This window comes from Pempheris klunzingeri, chromosome 1, assembly GCF_042242105.1.
Source record: "Pempheris klunzingeri isolate RE-2024b chromosome 1, fPemKlu1.hap1, whole genome shotgun sequence".
Taxonomy (NCBI): Eukaryota; Metazoa; Chordata; class Actinopteri; order Acropomatiformes; family Pempheridae; genus Pempheris; species Pempheris klunzingeri.
The window spans coordinates 31,891,217-31,903,986 of NC_092012.1; the positions used below are offsets into that span (position 1 = coordinate 31,891,217).

Sequence of the window (12,770 nt, forward strand, 5' to 3'; positions counted from 1 at the left end):
TTATTTGATCCGTCCTTTAAAAATGTCTGACAATGATTTCTTATAAGGCACCTCTGTTTGGCTTATCTGTATGGAGAATGGCTTCAGTCAGATTTATCTGTATGACAGTTGGCATGCAACACAGCAGGCTGAGGAGAGATACATGTCTGATGTTGATCTCCTTTGGTGTCCACAAACACAGTTATCTGCAGGTTGTAACCCAGCGGCCATCCGCTTAGAGCCTCCTCTGCAATAATGTGATTGCATGCAGCTCTTTACATTTTCAGATTTTCTGCCAAGTAAATGTGAATAGATTGGGTATTTTAACAGCATTAAGTTTATCTCTTGAATTGGTTTAGCATGAAAAACCAATGTTTTCTTAACTCCCTTTAACCGTATAGAAATAGGACTCCTCAGTGCTTACCTGCAGTATCCTTTGTTTCTTAATTTGATTTACAAGAGTAGTAATCTTATATTCCCTCCTGCAGCTCCTGTGGATATTCCTTGTGAGTTTGTTAGCTCATATTGGCAATTTCACCATGTCTTGTACTAATGTGCAAACGGGGGGGATGCTGGCTGAAGTTGTGTTTGGAGGACAGCAGCATGTTGAAATTCCACAGAACAATGAATTCAATATATTAGTCACAAGATTTGTCTGATATAAAACAGCTTTGTCACAAAACTTGGGATGTGCAAAAGTATCATCCACTGGAGCCACCTGGCCAACGTAAGACCAATATTCAACCTCTTTTAGCTCTGTTTTTGGTCTCCACCAGCTCCTGATGGACATATCAGGTCCTGAAAACTCCTTAAAGCTCCGCTATGCAGACCATTCACTAAAAAGTGTTGAAGTGAACTGTGACAGGGGTTCATTTGTGTTTGCTGATTTTTCCACTAGGAGCATATTCTTTATATAGCGGCTGGCCCTGGGAAAATGAATTAAGATGACTGTGGTCATATGTTTCGTAATAACAACTGTCAGTATCACCATGCCTGTAGTGCAGACAGTTATGTAATTCTGTAAAAGCCACAGCTAACTACAAAAACTGTTTCCTGAGGCAGTTCTTGCATGGGTGGAAATCCTTTCAGTTGGGGTTTGTTGTCTAATGTGGATCCGTTTCAGTGTCCTTCCTTCACGTGGACAAAGCGACTGCTTTAAATGTCAAAGTTTAGGTAACAGCTGAGGTTACGATGAAACTAAGATAAGAGAGTGAATAAGAAATAGTGTATCAGCACAAGTCTGGAGTAAAAGAGCAAGGATTTTGTGTCTGTTTTAAAACTGTACTGTATATAGAGGGTATTCAAGTAACATGAGCAAGCAGGATGATGGTGAAAAGGTCAGAGGTCATAGTGCCGTGGATATTCCTGTGACCATAGATGAATCATGTCAGAGAGAGGCGCTCGAACATTAGACAGCAATAGAGAGTAGCGGATGGGATCTTTTTCTGGTATCGGTTTCAGGCAGTAAGATGTTATTGTCACATGATAACCTCGTGATGATTTCAGAATGTGGCGTTTTAAGACTCTGTTTTTATTGGAACTGTGTCTGTGTCGAGCTGAGACGGCCAGAAGTCATGAGCTCTACTCAAAATACATACAAAAAATCTAAAAATGCCCTAACCCTTTTTTTCTACAATATTCCTAAATATGGTGTGTGGTACAAGATTTTATCTCTTGTGTTTTGTTCCCTCTGAGTAAACGTTGATCTAGAAGAAAGGTCCGGGAGTCCTTATATCTATAGAGAGCAGGTGACAACAGGCGTGACACATGCTCAGCTCTAAGCTCACGCCAAGTTTCCTGCATCCTGAGAGAGACTTCATGTGGATACAGGAGAGGACACAACCATGTCAGCATCTCCAGTGTGTGTGTGTGTGTGTAAATACCATATGTGCACTCTATATGTGTACATGTTTGCATGAACATTCATGTGGCTAATGATGGTCCTCCATGGTGACCTTGACAGGAGGAAGGATGTGATAGATATCACATGGCCGGTGCTTTCCTCAGCTCAGCCCAGCCCTTCCTGTTTGCTTACGTGTGTGCTTCTTTCCTCCATACAGTCGGTTCACACACTTTCCGGCCACCTTAACACCTTTACTGGTCCCCTTGAACTTGGCAGAAAAGTGAAAAGCACGTGTCGATTCGTAACAAAATCCTCCCTCGGCTCTTATTATCTCCCATGAGGCCTTTCCCTGAAAACGATCAGATCAGTGCAGAAAGTAAACATACTTCAAAGAGTCGTGAAAACAGTGTGGGTGTATTAACAGCTGTGTATGGTAAAGTGACCGATTCCTGACAGGTTAAATCAATTTGACAAGGTTTTACTGCATTCCTCACTGTGGTCCTGGTTTCTATTTAGAGGTGTCTCATGCACAGCTACCGGAGGGCCAGACAGCTCTGTTTGTATCCCCTCACACCAGTGAAAACCCACATTAATGTTTTCTCACTCGCTATTCCATCGGGACCTAAATATCTACCAATTCTACCGAAAAAAATCGCTGTTGTGAATAAGTGTCCCGACTTCATTTAATATTCAGACGTCTGTGGCCAATTTACATTATTCATGATAAGGATGTCATTTTGTAAACAATTTATGTGAGCGTATATATCCTTAACCTCAGCAGATAAAAACACTGTTTAATCAAGTCCTTAAATCTGTTGGTGTCGTTGATGTTGGATGCTGTTCACCATTTACAGATCCCTCTTTGTGTGAGGGCAGTAATATGGTCCGTCCATATTTTCAAGTAAATCACACTGTTTCAGAGGGGACAAATACTTTAGGACATTGCTGTATTGTGATAGACAACTGTAGTACAACATGGGAACATTTGAAATCTGTGCTGTCGAGATTACAAAATATGCCCAGGTTTAGTCATTTTGAAATAGTAAGGTTATATATTCTAAAGTTTAGATGAATAGCTGCCAATGAACAGATCCTTGACATTAGAGTTTGGCTGTGGACAGCTAGAAGTCCTTTGTTAACAGTTCAAACCCACACAAACAAGTTTTGAATAAATGTCTCAGCAAAAAGCTTAACATAGCAAGTGAAGTGACTCACATCCATCCCAGCCATGAGATCTCATTAACTCCTTTAAGAGGCTATAATGTTACAGTATGTATTATTAGAATGTGATATAATATGATATATGATAAAAAACTACCTGTTTAAAGCTTATTTCAGTCCCCCTTTGGGTCACAGCGCTCATCTTCCAGCTCTGTTCAGTGAGAGTGAGTCAGAGAATCATCCCCTAACCTGGATGATACCAACTCCCTCAGTGAGATTTGATTCGCCGTCACCCAGCTTCACCTGCATCTGTTGCTCTTTTAGGGCTCAGAGAATCAGCCTCTACAATCTATGCAACTACATAAGATAAATTCTAATGCTAAACTTTGTTAAGAAAATAAGATGATTCAGATGTTGCAGTGAATCATGTATGACAGAGCTGAGGCCGTGTGGCGTCAGTGTGGGAAGCGGTGCTGTTTGAAATGTTTCTGTTTGAAGAGACGGACATCTAATAAAAGAGGCTGAGTCACATCCAGCAACGACAGAGCTTCTACCTCTTCACTGACACTTTGAACTGCAGTTGCCTCACATTTAAAACGGTGTAGAAACTAAATGTTTTTTCTCACAAGTGGCTGAAAAGGGTTTAAAACCTACACCAAATTCAGTTGCCTTTACTTATTTATTGTATTCTTCTTCTTATTTTAATATTCTGGCAGGTAAGTCACAATAAGTAACACGTAATTCAAAGAGAATCAGAAAAAGGATGAACTTCAAAGTAGTTCTTGTTTAGTGTCAGTCTGTATATTTCATATCTATGTTCACATCTGAAGTGAGTTTTGGAGTGAAAGCAGGCTTCACTTTGTGTCATGGTGGACTGTGCTGACACACACACACACACACACACACACACACACACACACACACACATACAGCAAAGCAGAATCTGCTCAGACCAATGTCCCTGGGCGGGGTCAGGGGTCAGATGTCAGCTGACCTCAAAAGCTGGTGACCAGGCAGTTCTTTTGAGGGGAAGCTGCAGAACTTGAGCAACTGATGCTGCCAACTGAAAGCAGATGTGAGCAGTTCTCAGCGCAGCGGCGTGAGCTTGTGTCGGTGTCATCAGCTGGAGGTTCTTTAAAGGAGAGCTAACAAGGACTGTACGTTTTGTTTTGGTCAAAGAGGAAGTAAAACTAACAGTGACGTTTGCTACTGAAGAGCTGTTCAGCAGTAGATGATAACGAATGATAAATGATAAGTAGATTTTATATTATAGATAAAGGCACAGAAGGTAAGACTATTTCAGCGGAAAGCTAATTTAATTAATTGAATTATTTTATTTAATTATGATTAGCAAAACATACAGAGTAAATAAATTAAAATGAATGATGATCTTGCTATTAATTAATCTTACCTTTTTTAACACAAATTTTGATGCTTTATTTGTTCTTGATGATAATAATAATTATTATGACTATTATTATTATCATTAGGTGGACACAACAGGAACACAGTGATGCTGTGTGCTGCCATATGCAAATGCTGTAGAAATCCAGAATTAGAAAGACACTAGGCATTAAAAAAATTGGCAAAAAACATACTTCAGGGTTTTCTCTTAATATTCTTGTCTGACAATAGGGTTAGAGGAGACACCTACACACACTAACAAAGGAGTTAGCAGCCATGAGGACTGTAGCACAGTGGAGGAGTGCAGCACCATGTGCAGGTCAAACAACCAAGTTATACACAACATTATAGATTGTATATAACCTCCCTCCAGAACGACACAGAAGAGGTTTGTTTGAGGTGACGCCCTCAGCTGGACAGGATAACTTGTGAGTCCCTTCCAACACTGTTGCAAATCACAAGTGTTTTATGATCTGACACCATATGGTTAAGGTTTGGTTAGGTTTAGCCAGTACTTTAGAAATGCTGAGGTGAACTGACGCTCACAAACTCAGTACATGAGCTGACTGTTAGAACTACAGTATATTCCCTATCAGTAATATTATGTTGAATAGTTTCTAGGAAACACTGTGTACTCTAGGAAAATCGTTTGTGAATACAAACATTGCTGTTCAATTTCTTGACATAAAGATCCAGATGCTGTTTCAGTGCCTTCTCTACACTGCCTGGAATAAAAATGTACTCAGTCTCAGTTTAAAAAAAAGCACCTAAGCTTAAAACAATGTGTGCATTTTAACTGTGGATCTGACTCTATCTCTGTGTACTGTAAGTCGTGTGTTTAAACAAATGAATCTATATTAAGATGGGTGTGACATTTTCTTCTCAATCGATGTCATTTATCTCATCTGTTTCTCTCCCTTCTTTGTTCTCTTTGCTTCCAGAGTCTCCGTGTGCTGAGTAGGTACCTGATGTCTGTCAGGTGTCACATACGGCACAATGAAGAGATGTAAGGAGGCCAGGGGAGAGACAGTGGGGAACAAACACAGGTAGGCTCATGAAAAAGCAGAGCGGGAGGGGAGATAAAGGAGGGAGAGGAGTACAGGAGAAACCCCAATTTTATTACCCTATTGCACCCCACCTCCTCCTCGTCCTCCTCCTCCTCCTCTGTATGGCAGAGCAGAATGTAGGTCTGCGCTTGCCTACAGCCATCAGCAACAATCAGTTCTGCCCCAGTTACTGACGCATCTCACAGACTAAACACACACACACGTACGTCACAACACGCAGAAATGCACACAGAAACAGACACACTCACAATATGCTTGTAGAAACACACGAACGCAGCACAGCCTCAGAAGAACGCACACACACGCTATCTGCAACACGTCTGCACAGATGTACGCAAACACTTGAAGATGGTCATGTTTTCACACTCAAACAGAGAGAGATGATGAACACATTTAATATTTCTAATTACAACTATTGTACATATTCCTCTGGTGCAGACACACACACACACACACACACACACACATGCACGCACACTCACACCAGTCTGGTGAAGCTCAGCAGCACAGCTGCAGATCATTGTCTTACCAGCTGGACTGAGCCATGCTGAAGGTTTGGAAACACATTTAAGTTAACTGCTGAAATGTGAGGAATGTGGATTCATGTTGTACGGCAGCTTCACACAACTTGAGCGGTGAATTCAAAGAAAAAAAAAAAAACACATTTAAATATTTTTTGACCACAGTTGCAAAATCCCACATATGCGTGCCTTTCAAGTAATTATCTTCACCATTTCAAAAACATAGATGTTTTCAGTTAAAGAAATCCCTCTCTTCTGGTGTGTTACTAGTTACAAATTGCTCGCTCTGTTTTGGTCTCCACCAACTCTTTAGCCACTAAAAGTGCCACCATGTCTGTAAATATTGTAAAAAAAAAAAAAGTCTGCTGTTTAGTGCTGTGCAAGTTGTGTCCTTTTCTCAGCTGCCTGTTGGAGGAAGCTCAGGGTGGTTCCCGTCTAGGCCAACCGACAACGAAAAAGGATTTCCAGTACTTTTTGGGTTTAGTTTGGTTCTATCAATCTTCCTGCATTGCTTTTCTACTGATGTGCTTCTTTTAACTGAGTTGCTGTAGGCTACTCAAAAAATGTTTGGTCATCCGAATGTCAGCAATCCTTTGCTAATGTAAAGCCTGTGTTTCCCTCTGTGCCTCGATGGTTGGTGCCAGCCAGGTGGGAGCAGATGCTGTCTTACTCCAAGGGGGGATGGTGGTGAGGCAGGCAGCTTCATTCAAAAAAAAGTAGTATACTCAGCACAGTTTTTATGCAGTTTTTACATGCCTTAGATGCCCAAATCTGAGGCTAATGAGACATTTTTTTTCCCTGCAGGCATTTGATTTCAACATTTATCACAGTAAAGCAGCAGCCAGTGCCACTGCAGATGTGTAGTCACGTCCTTTGCAAACAGTACTTGCAGTGTTGGTCCCTGAACTCACCATAGATTTCATAGTGCTTTAGAATAGAATTAAGCTTGTATTTTTTCATATCTATTGTTCAAGTAGTTTAGTATATTTTGTGTCGTATGTTGGTGGGGCCCATTCTTTATTGGGGGGTACTGGCCCCTGCCCAGTTTGCTGGTGTGTGTCTGTGCCACCTTGGCTAAATGAGGTAGATATGTAGAACGTTTAATATATATGCAAACTGTAAGAGCCTGTCCCACACACCTCTTCCTCGAATCAGCAGAAGTCACTGTTAACACTGTGGTTCATGGCCTCACAGTGGTTGGCTGGTGAGAAGCTTCTGTTAAGCAGCTACAGAAAGAACCATGGATGGGAAAACTGAGTTTGTTATGTATGACATATGTTTTTCAGGATTAGAGAACAGCAGAAATGTACTGTACAAAGTACTGTATATTTTTCTGTATACTTTCCATGTTGCCTCCAGGCATCTACAAACAGTATGTTGGTTCAGTTATTGTGTCGGCCTAATGCTCCTCATTAGACTGCCCCATAGGCACAAAGACCAGCTATGCAGTAGATTCATGACATTGAAGGCAACATGGACCACTCAGGGTTGTTCCTCTTGGGGCTGCAGTGCTTTTATTAATTCACCAACCAGGAAATAAACTCAGCACCGCTTCCAGGTGATTTCTTGGACAAATGCTACACGTGGCTCTAATTAAACTTTTGACCTCTCCCTCACATTAAAGCAAAGCACAGTACATTGTAAAAGCAGTTTATTGTGCCACTTGAGACAAATTTCCTTCAGCTACATGCAGATTTGGTTGCACTAATAGCACATAGGACGTGCTGAGAGTACCACACTTATTCACAAACATCCTGAGTGATTAACGGTCGTCAGTGTTGGAATTCTCTAAATAAATCATTGTGAACTGAGTCATCGTGATGCCCATCTGGGCTGCCTTCTAAACGTCCCGTGAGATGGTCTGTTTTTGTTTCATTACATCCAGTCAACATGGCCTCACTCACATTACCTCCAGTTTTTAAGGATTTTAAGAACATGCAGCACTAAAAGTGACCTGAATATATACTTTTCTCTGATGAGCACGACAGTGTCACTAATTATTCTAAATATACTGTATCTATCTATTAAGTTCACTGAATTATTTTGGTCCAAGTGATGGACCAAGTGATACATAACCTTGTATTAAGGTTGCTTTAGATTCTGTGATTCTATGCTTCCACTGTTCAGAGCCATGCAGTCAACTATACTGAAGTATTTTCTGGTCATTTCTTGTCTGTTTCACTATTAAGAAACAAAAACGATGAAACATCCATCTGTTAATTTTGTCTACCTGCTTTATCCGGTCCAGGAATCTGCAAATAACTGTGATTATTCTGTCAAAAACAATGGCCACAACAGTGAAGAGAACAATTAACATTACTCTCAATGCCATAATCAGAATCAGAATCAGATTTCCTTTAATAATCCCCAGGGGGAAATTGCTTTTTGTTACACACAGCTCCAAAAGAATAAGAAGAAACTTCAAACACGAAAGTAATAATAATGATACAAATAATACCACTACTACTAACAATAATATATAACAACATGTACACTCAGAGTGAGCTGATAATACAGACATATCTTCAAAAAATGTTACTTACTACTAATGTTTTGGTGATCAGGCAGCCCGTACGAGGCTTCAGCTGATACAGTATGTTGATGAATCTACTTACGGGGGGCAAGGCTTTTACTGAGTGCCTCATAATGCAGCGTTTTCTGAGGAATCATCAGCGTTCAGGAAGAGCAGAAGAGCAGAGAACCCGTGAAAAGGAAAGGCAACAGCAGCCTTACGACACAGAGAACTGAACCTGAAACCTCTTCTGAGAGTTGAAAGCGTTTAATGTCAGAAACACAGCAGCTAAATGTGTTAGCTGAGACCTTTCATTCATCAGTCATATATTCTTTAGCCCTGCATCAAACTCTCTGCAGGCCGTTTCACATTCCCTTCTGTAAACCAGGCCTCAAGGCCAACACCAGTTCTGAGGAAGTCAGAATATTGAATGTTATTTATGGACAATATAGGGAAATATGCACTGAAATGTAAACACTGTCCATTATTGAAGTGTGTCTGGTGGTTGTTTACAATGGACACATGTAAGAGAAAGAAAGTAGAGATTCACGATTTGATTTAAAACGATGACAATGCTGATGGTGAGGAGAAGTAAGCAGGAGAGGGGAGGAAGACATTTACATCAGGACATCAGGAGAGGGGGAAAGGAGGAGGACAAACAGAAGAGAGGATCTGCTCTCATTAATTTTTCACTTTCATATATAGTAAATTATTGAAGAGCCGTGTTGCACTGCAGTGTCTGATACAGCATGGGCCCTCGTGTTCATAAGGCACCAACAAAGGGGCACACACACACACACACACACACATCAATATGCAGTAGCACATATATACACAATATTCATAGATTCATAATGTTGCATGCACATACACACACTGTTGCATACACATACATATGCAATATCCCAGGGGAGCTGATTAGGATGAGTTTTGTCAGGCAACCTGCCCCCCTACCCACATATGTGCATACACACACACACACACACACACACACACACACACCACTGCCAGCTCTTTTTATATTGATCACAAATTTGCACACATACAGAGCACAGACCTTCCTCCCATTACTTGGTGATAATGTCATATTCTTTTGTATCAGCCTACTCAGCCTACTTTGTATCAGCCTAGCTCTTGTTGAATAGCCCATGAACGATATTGGAAAGAGAGAACTGCCTCACAAAAAGAATACTTACACACATTTGCAGCAATTTCATTTTAAGGTTTGATAAAAATTCAGAGGTTCATAAGGAGTAAGGATGGGATCTAAACTCTAAACATCTATGGGAATCCTAAAATGTCAAACAGGTTACCAAAAGTGTTGCTCCCTGAGGGGAGACTGGTGCATTTTTACATCAAATTCCACATTTCACAAGGTAACGAAAGGTTCCGGCAGCACAAAATCTCTTCTCTGTCTCAGACGCATCGTGAAGCGGTGATGTCTGCTGCTTGGCCCAGATACATCATACTGTCTGGATGCAGCATAGCAACAAGGCATTTGATCAAAGAGTATAGAAAAGAGGAATGGAAAGAGAGAAAAAGAATAAGGACTGCAGAGACACAGACAGAGAAAACTGGTGGAAAACAAAAACAAGGGGAATTGCAGAGGGAAATAGCAAAGAGATTAATAGACATAGTCTGCTAGATGTTTGATAGACCAGCAAAAGAAAAACAGAAAAAGAGAAAGATGGAGGTCGTTGGTTGATGCTTAGTTCCGCAGGGAACCAGGGGATCTGGAGAAGAACCAAATTATAACTTTTTCCAAGTTCTTTTTTTCTCCTTTCAGTCTAAGAAATGAGCAATATCCTCTGATCATTATTGAATTAACATTAAAACCTTTTGGGTACTGTCCGGTGAGAACACGGCTACCTTTCTTACCATTAGGATCAGAGTCTGGAAGAGTTTGAGAAGAAGTGTGCTTGCTGCTGATTACAAGAAGGGGATAATACGATAGCGGAATGTCTAACTTGGCGCAAAAAGCCACGAGTAATGAGACAGGAATTTATCCCCACTCCCAATATCCAGTAGTGAAGAGAAAATACCCCTAATCAACTGTTCACATTTCAACACATTCCAAAGCTGCATGTGAAAATAAACATTTTTTTTGTCTTTCCATGTTTTAGTCTAGGTGATAATGACATTCAGGGGTTACAGAGTTAGTGATCAAACTAAGAAGAATCCTCTCCCCAGTGCTTCGTGGTGAATATGCTGGCTGGAGAGCGATCAGTAAAACATAGATGCAGCTCTGTCCAGCCGTCAGCCTCTGCAGCGTCATGACAGTCAGAACCAGACCTGATGCTTCCTGTGAGTGCAGGCTGGCAGAAAATGCCCTGCTCTTTGGAAGGGTTTTTAGAAAATGAAGGTACAGCTGGGAGCTCAAAGATTGCTGTAATCCTTCAGCAAATTCTGCGCTCTGCCTGATCTAGCTCGATTTTTCGACAGGTTGGAAAATAGACACACAATTCAGTGTGCTTCCCCCCATATGAACAGGTGGTGGAGGTGTGGGCTTGCACAGCGTTTTGTCAACTCAACCTGTACTGCAACTGTGATATTTTTCATCCTTAATTTAAGTATGCACCAGTTTATATTACAGCTGAGTACTACCCTCTAGTGGTTGATTTCTGTACATGCACCCGCAAACACATGACCACTTACTGTACATGTGTCTGTACAAGTGTTTAAGAGGCCCTCTTCATTTCCTGGCATTAACATGAGTCTCAGGGTGATGCGATCACAAGTGGACAGCTCCACGTAGAGGTGTGAATGCACCCAAGATGCACTGAGGTCTCATTAGAATCAGCCAGACCGCATTCACACATAACTCACCGTCTGATTTCCATTTGGCCATAGAGATTAGGTTTGCACGGCAGCAATGAAGTTATTGTCAGGACAAAGATGTTCCTCTGTGTTCACCATCTAGTTACCTTCGTCTGCCATTCGGTGCTGGGCAGGCAGGTGACAGTGAGTTCAGTGAAGCCAATAATCCAAACTAGGTTTGAAGGTCATTTCTTGAGTTGGCCTGTGTCCATCACTAGGAATGACCCCTTTCACAGGACTTTATGCCAGGTTTTCAGGAACTAGTGTGTTGTTTTAAAATGATTATTATTGACAGAAATATTAACACAAACGCGCATCATCAACAACCTAAATATGTAAGCATTTATTTATATATAAACATATATAAGTGAATGTTCAGCAGCTGGGCAGCATATTTCTTGCCTGAAATTCCCTCGCTAACCACTTTAGGTGGACTGCTCAGGAGAAATAAGTCAAACTTTACATGGCTTTCTGAAACGTCTCTGTTCATACAACGGTAAGCGCCTTGCATTGTGGGACACAGTAGGTGAAGTAGACTGGTCTCATGCATGCTGCAGATTTTGCTTTAGTTTGCAAACTGTATAAGACAAACCACGTTTTGTCGTATTCAATACAAACTGCCAGTCTAGTAGGACATTTCCAGTACAGCCCTAGTCTTTTGTTGTGTTAAGGCTTTAGCCTCTTCTGTTACTTCACAGGTGATTTATTTTTGTGTGTGTTTGAAGTTTATTCTTATTCTTCTGGAGCTGTGTGGAACAAAAAGCAATTTCCCCCTGGGGATTATTAACGGAATTCTGATTCTGATGACAGTTGGCCACCATTCTGGATTAGTGACCTCACAGATGATGTCACAGTTGGTTGGAATGGTGACCTCACATATGATGTCACATATGATGTCACCAGTTGTCATACGGAAGTTTGTATATAGACCTTGAAAAGATCAAACCCACTGAGTTGGAGTCGACCCGCTCCCTTAGATGGGATGATGCAGCGGGTGTCCCTCGACAAACAGAGGCCTCGAGTTGAGCCGCCGAGTTTCTGCAGGGTGTTCCCCCCGCTGTCAGATTCACTCGGCGTGCAAGATCGGGTATAGGGGAAGCCAAGCTTGACTCGTTTCCGTAGCGCTGCTTCTGTTTGTGTGCCGCCTGCATCATTCCATCTTCGTATTTACATTTCAAGTATGACTTTTTATCTGGACTCGGGGCTTGGTTTGTGGACCGCCACTTTGAGGCCTTGAGTCCCGCTGTGCAGGCGTCGCCATATTGTTTTCATGGCCCTCGCCATCTTGGTTTTTAAGAACCAGAATAGACAAACTGCAGCTAGTATCCACGCAGCTGTATCCACGCACAATGTGATACAGGATTTCACTACTGTACTGCTGCTAGTTTGACGCCATTCATGGCCAGTAACCATCTAAGGAACAGCTGAGCAGTCAGACAAAATGAAAAGAGCCTGTCATTCAGACC

The 12,770-nt window shown here is 41.5% G+C and overlaps 1 protein-coding gene across 1 annotated transcript in view; it reads right to left on the reverse strand.

Moving 5' to 3' along the window:
- The window catches only part of mtss1lb (MTSS I-BAR domain containing 2b), a 65,517-nt gene extending 53,062 nt beyond the window's left edge, over nucleotides 1-12,455 (reverse strand). The window contains exon 1 of the mRNA XM_070830959.1: nucleotides 12,251-12,455. Coding sequence (XP_070687060.1) covers nucleotides 12,251-12,455 — 205 coding nt within the window. The remainder of the gene's footprint in view (nucleotides 1-12,250) is intronic.
- Nucleotides 12,456-12,770: the final 315 nt, after the last annotated feature.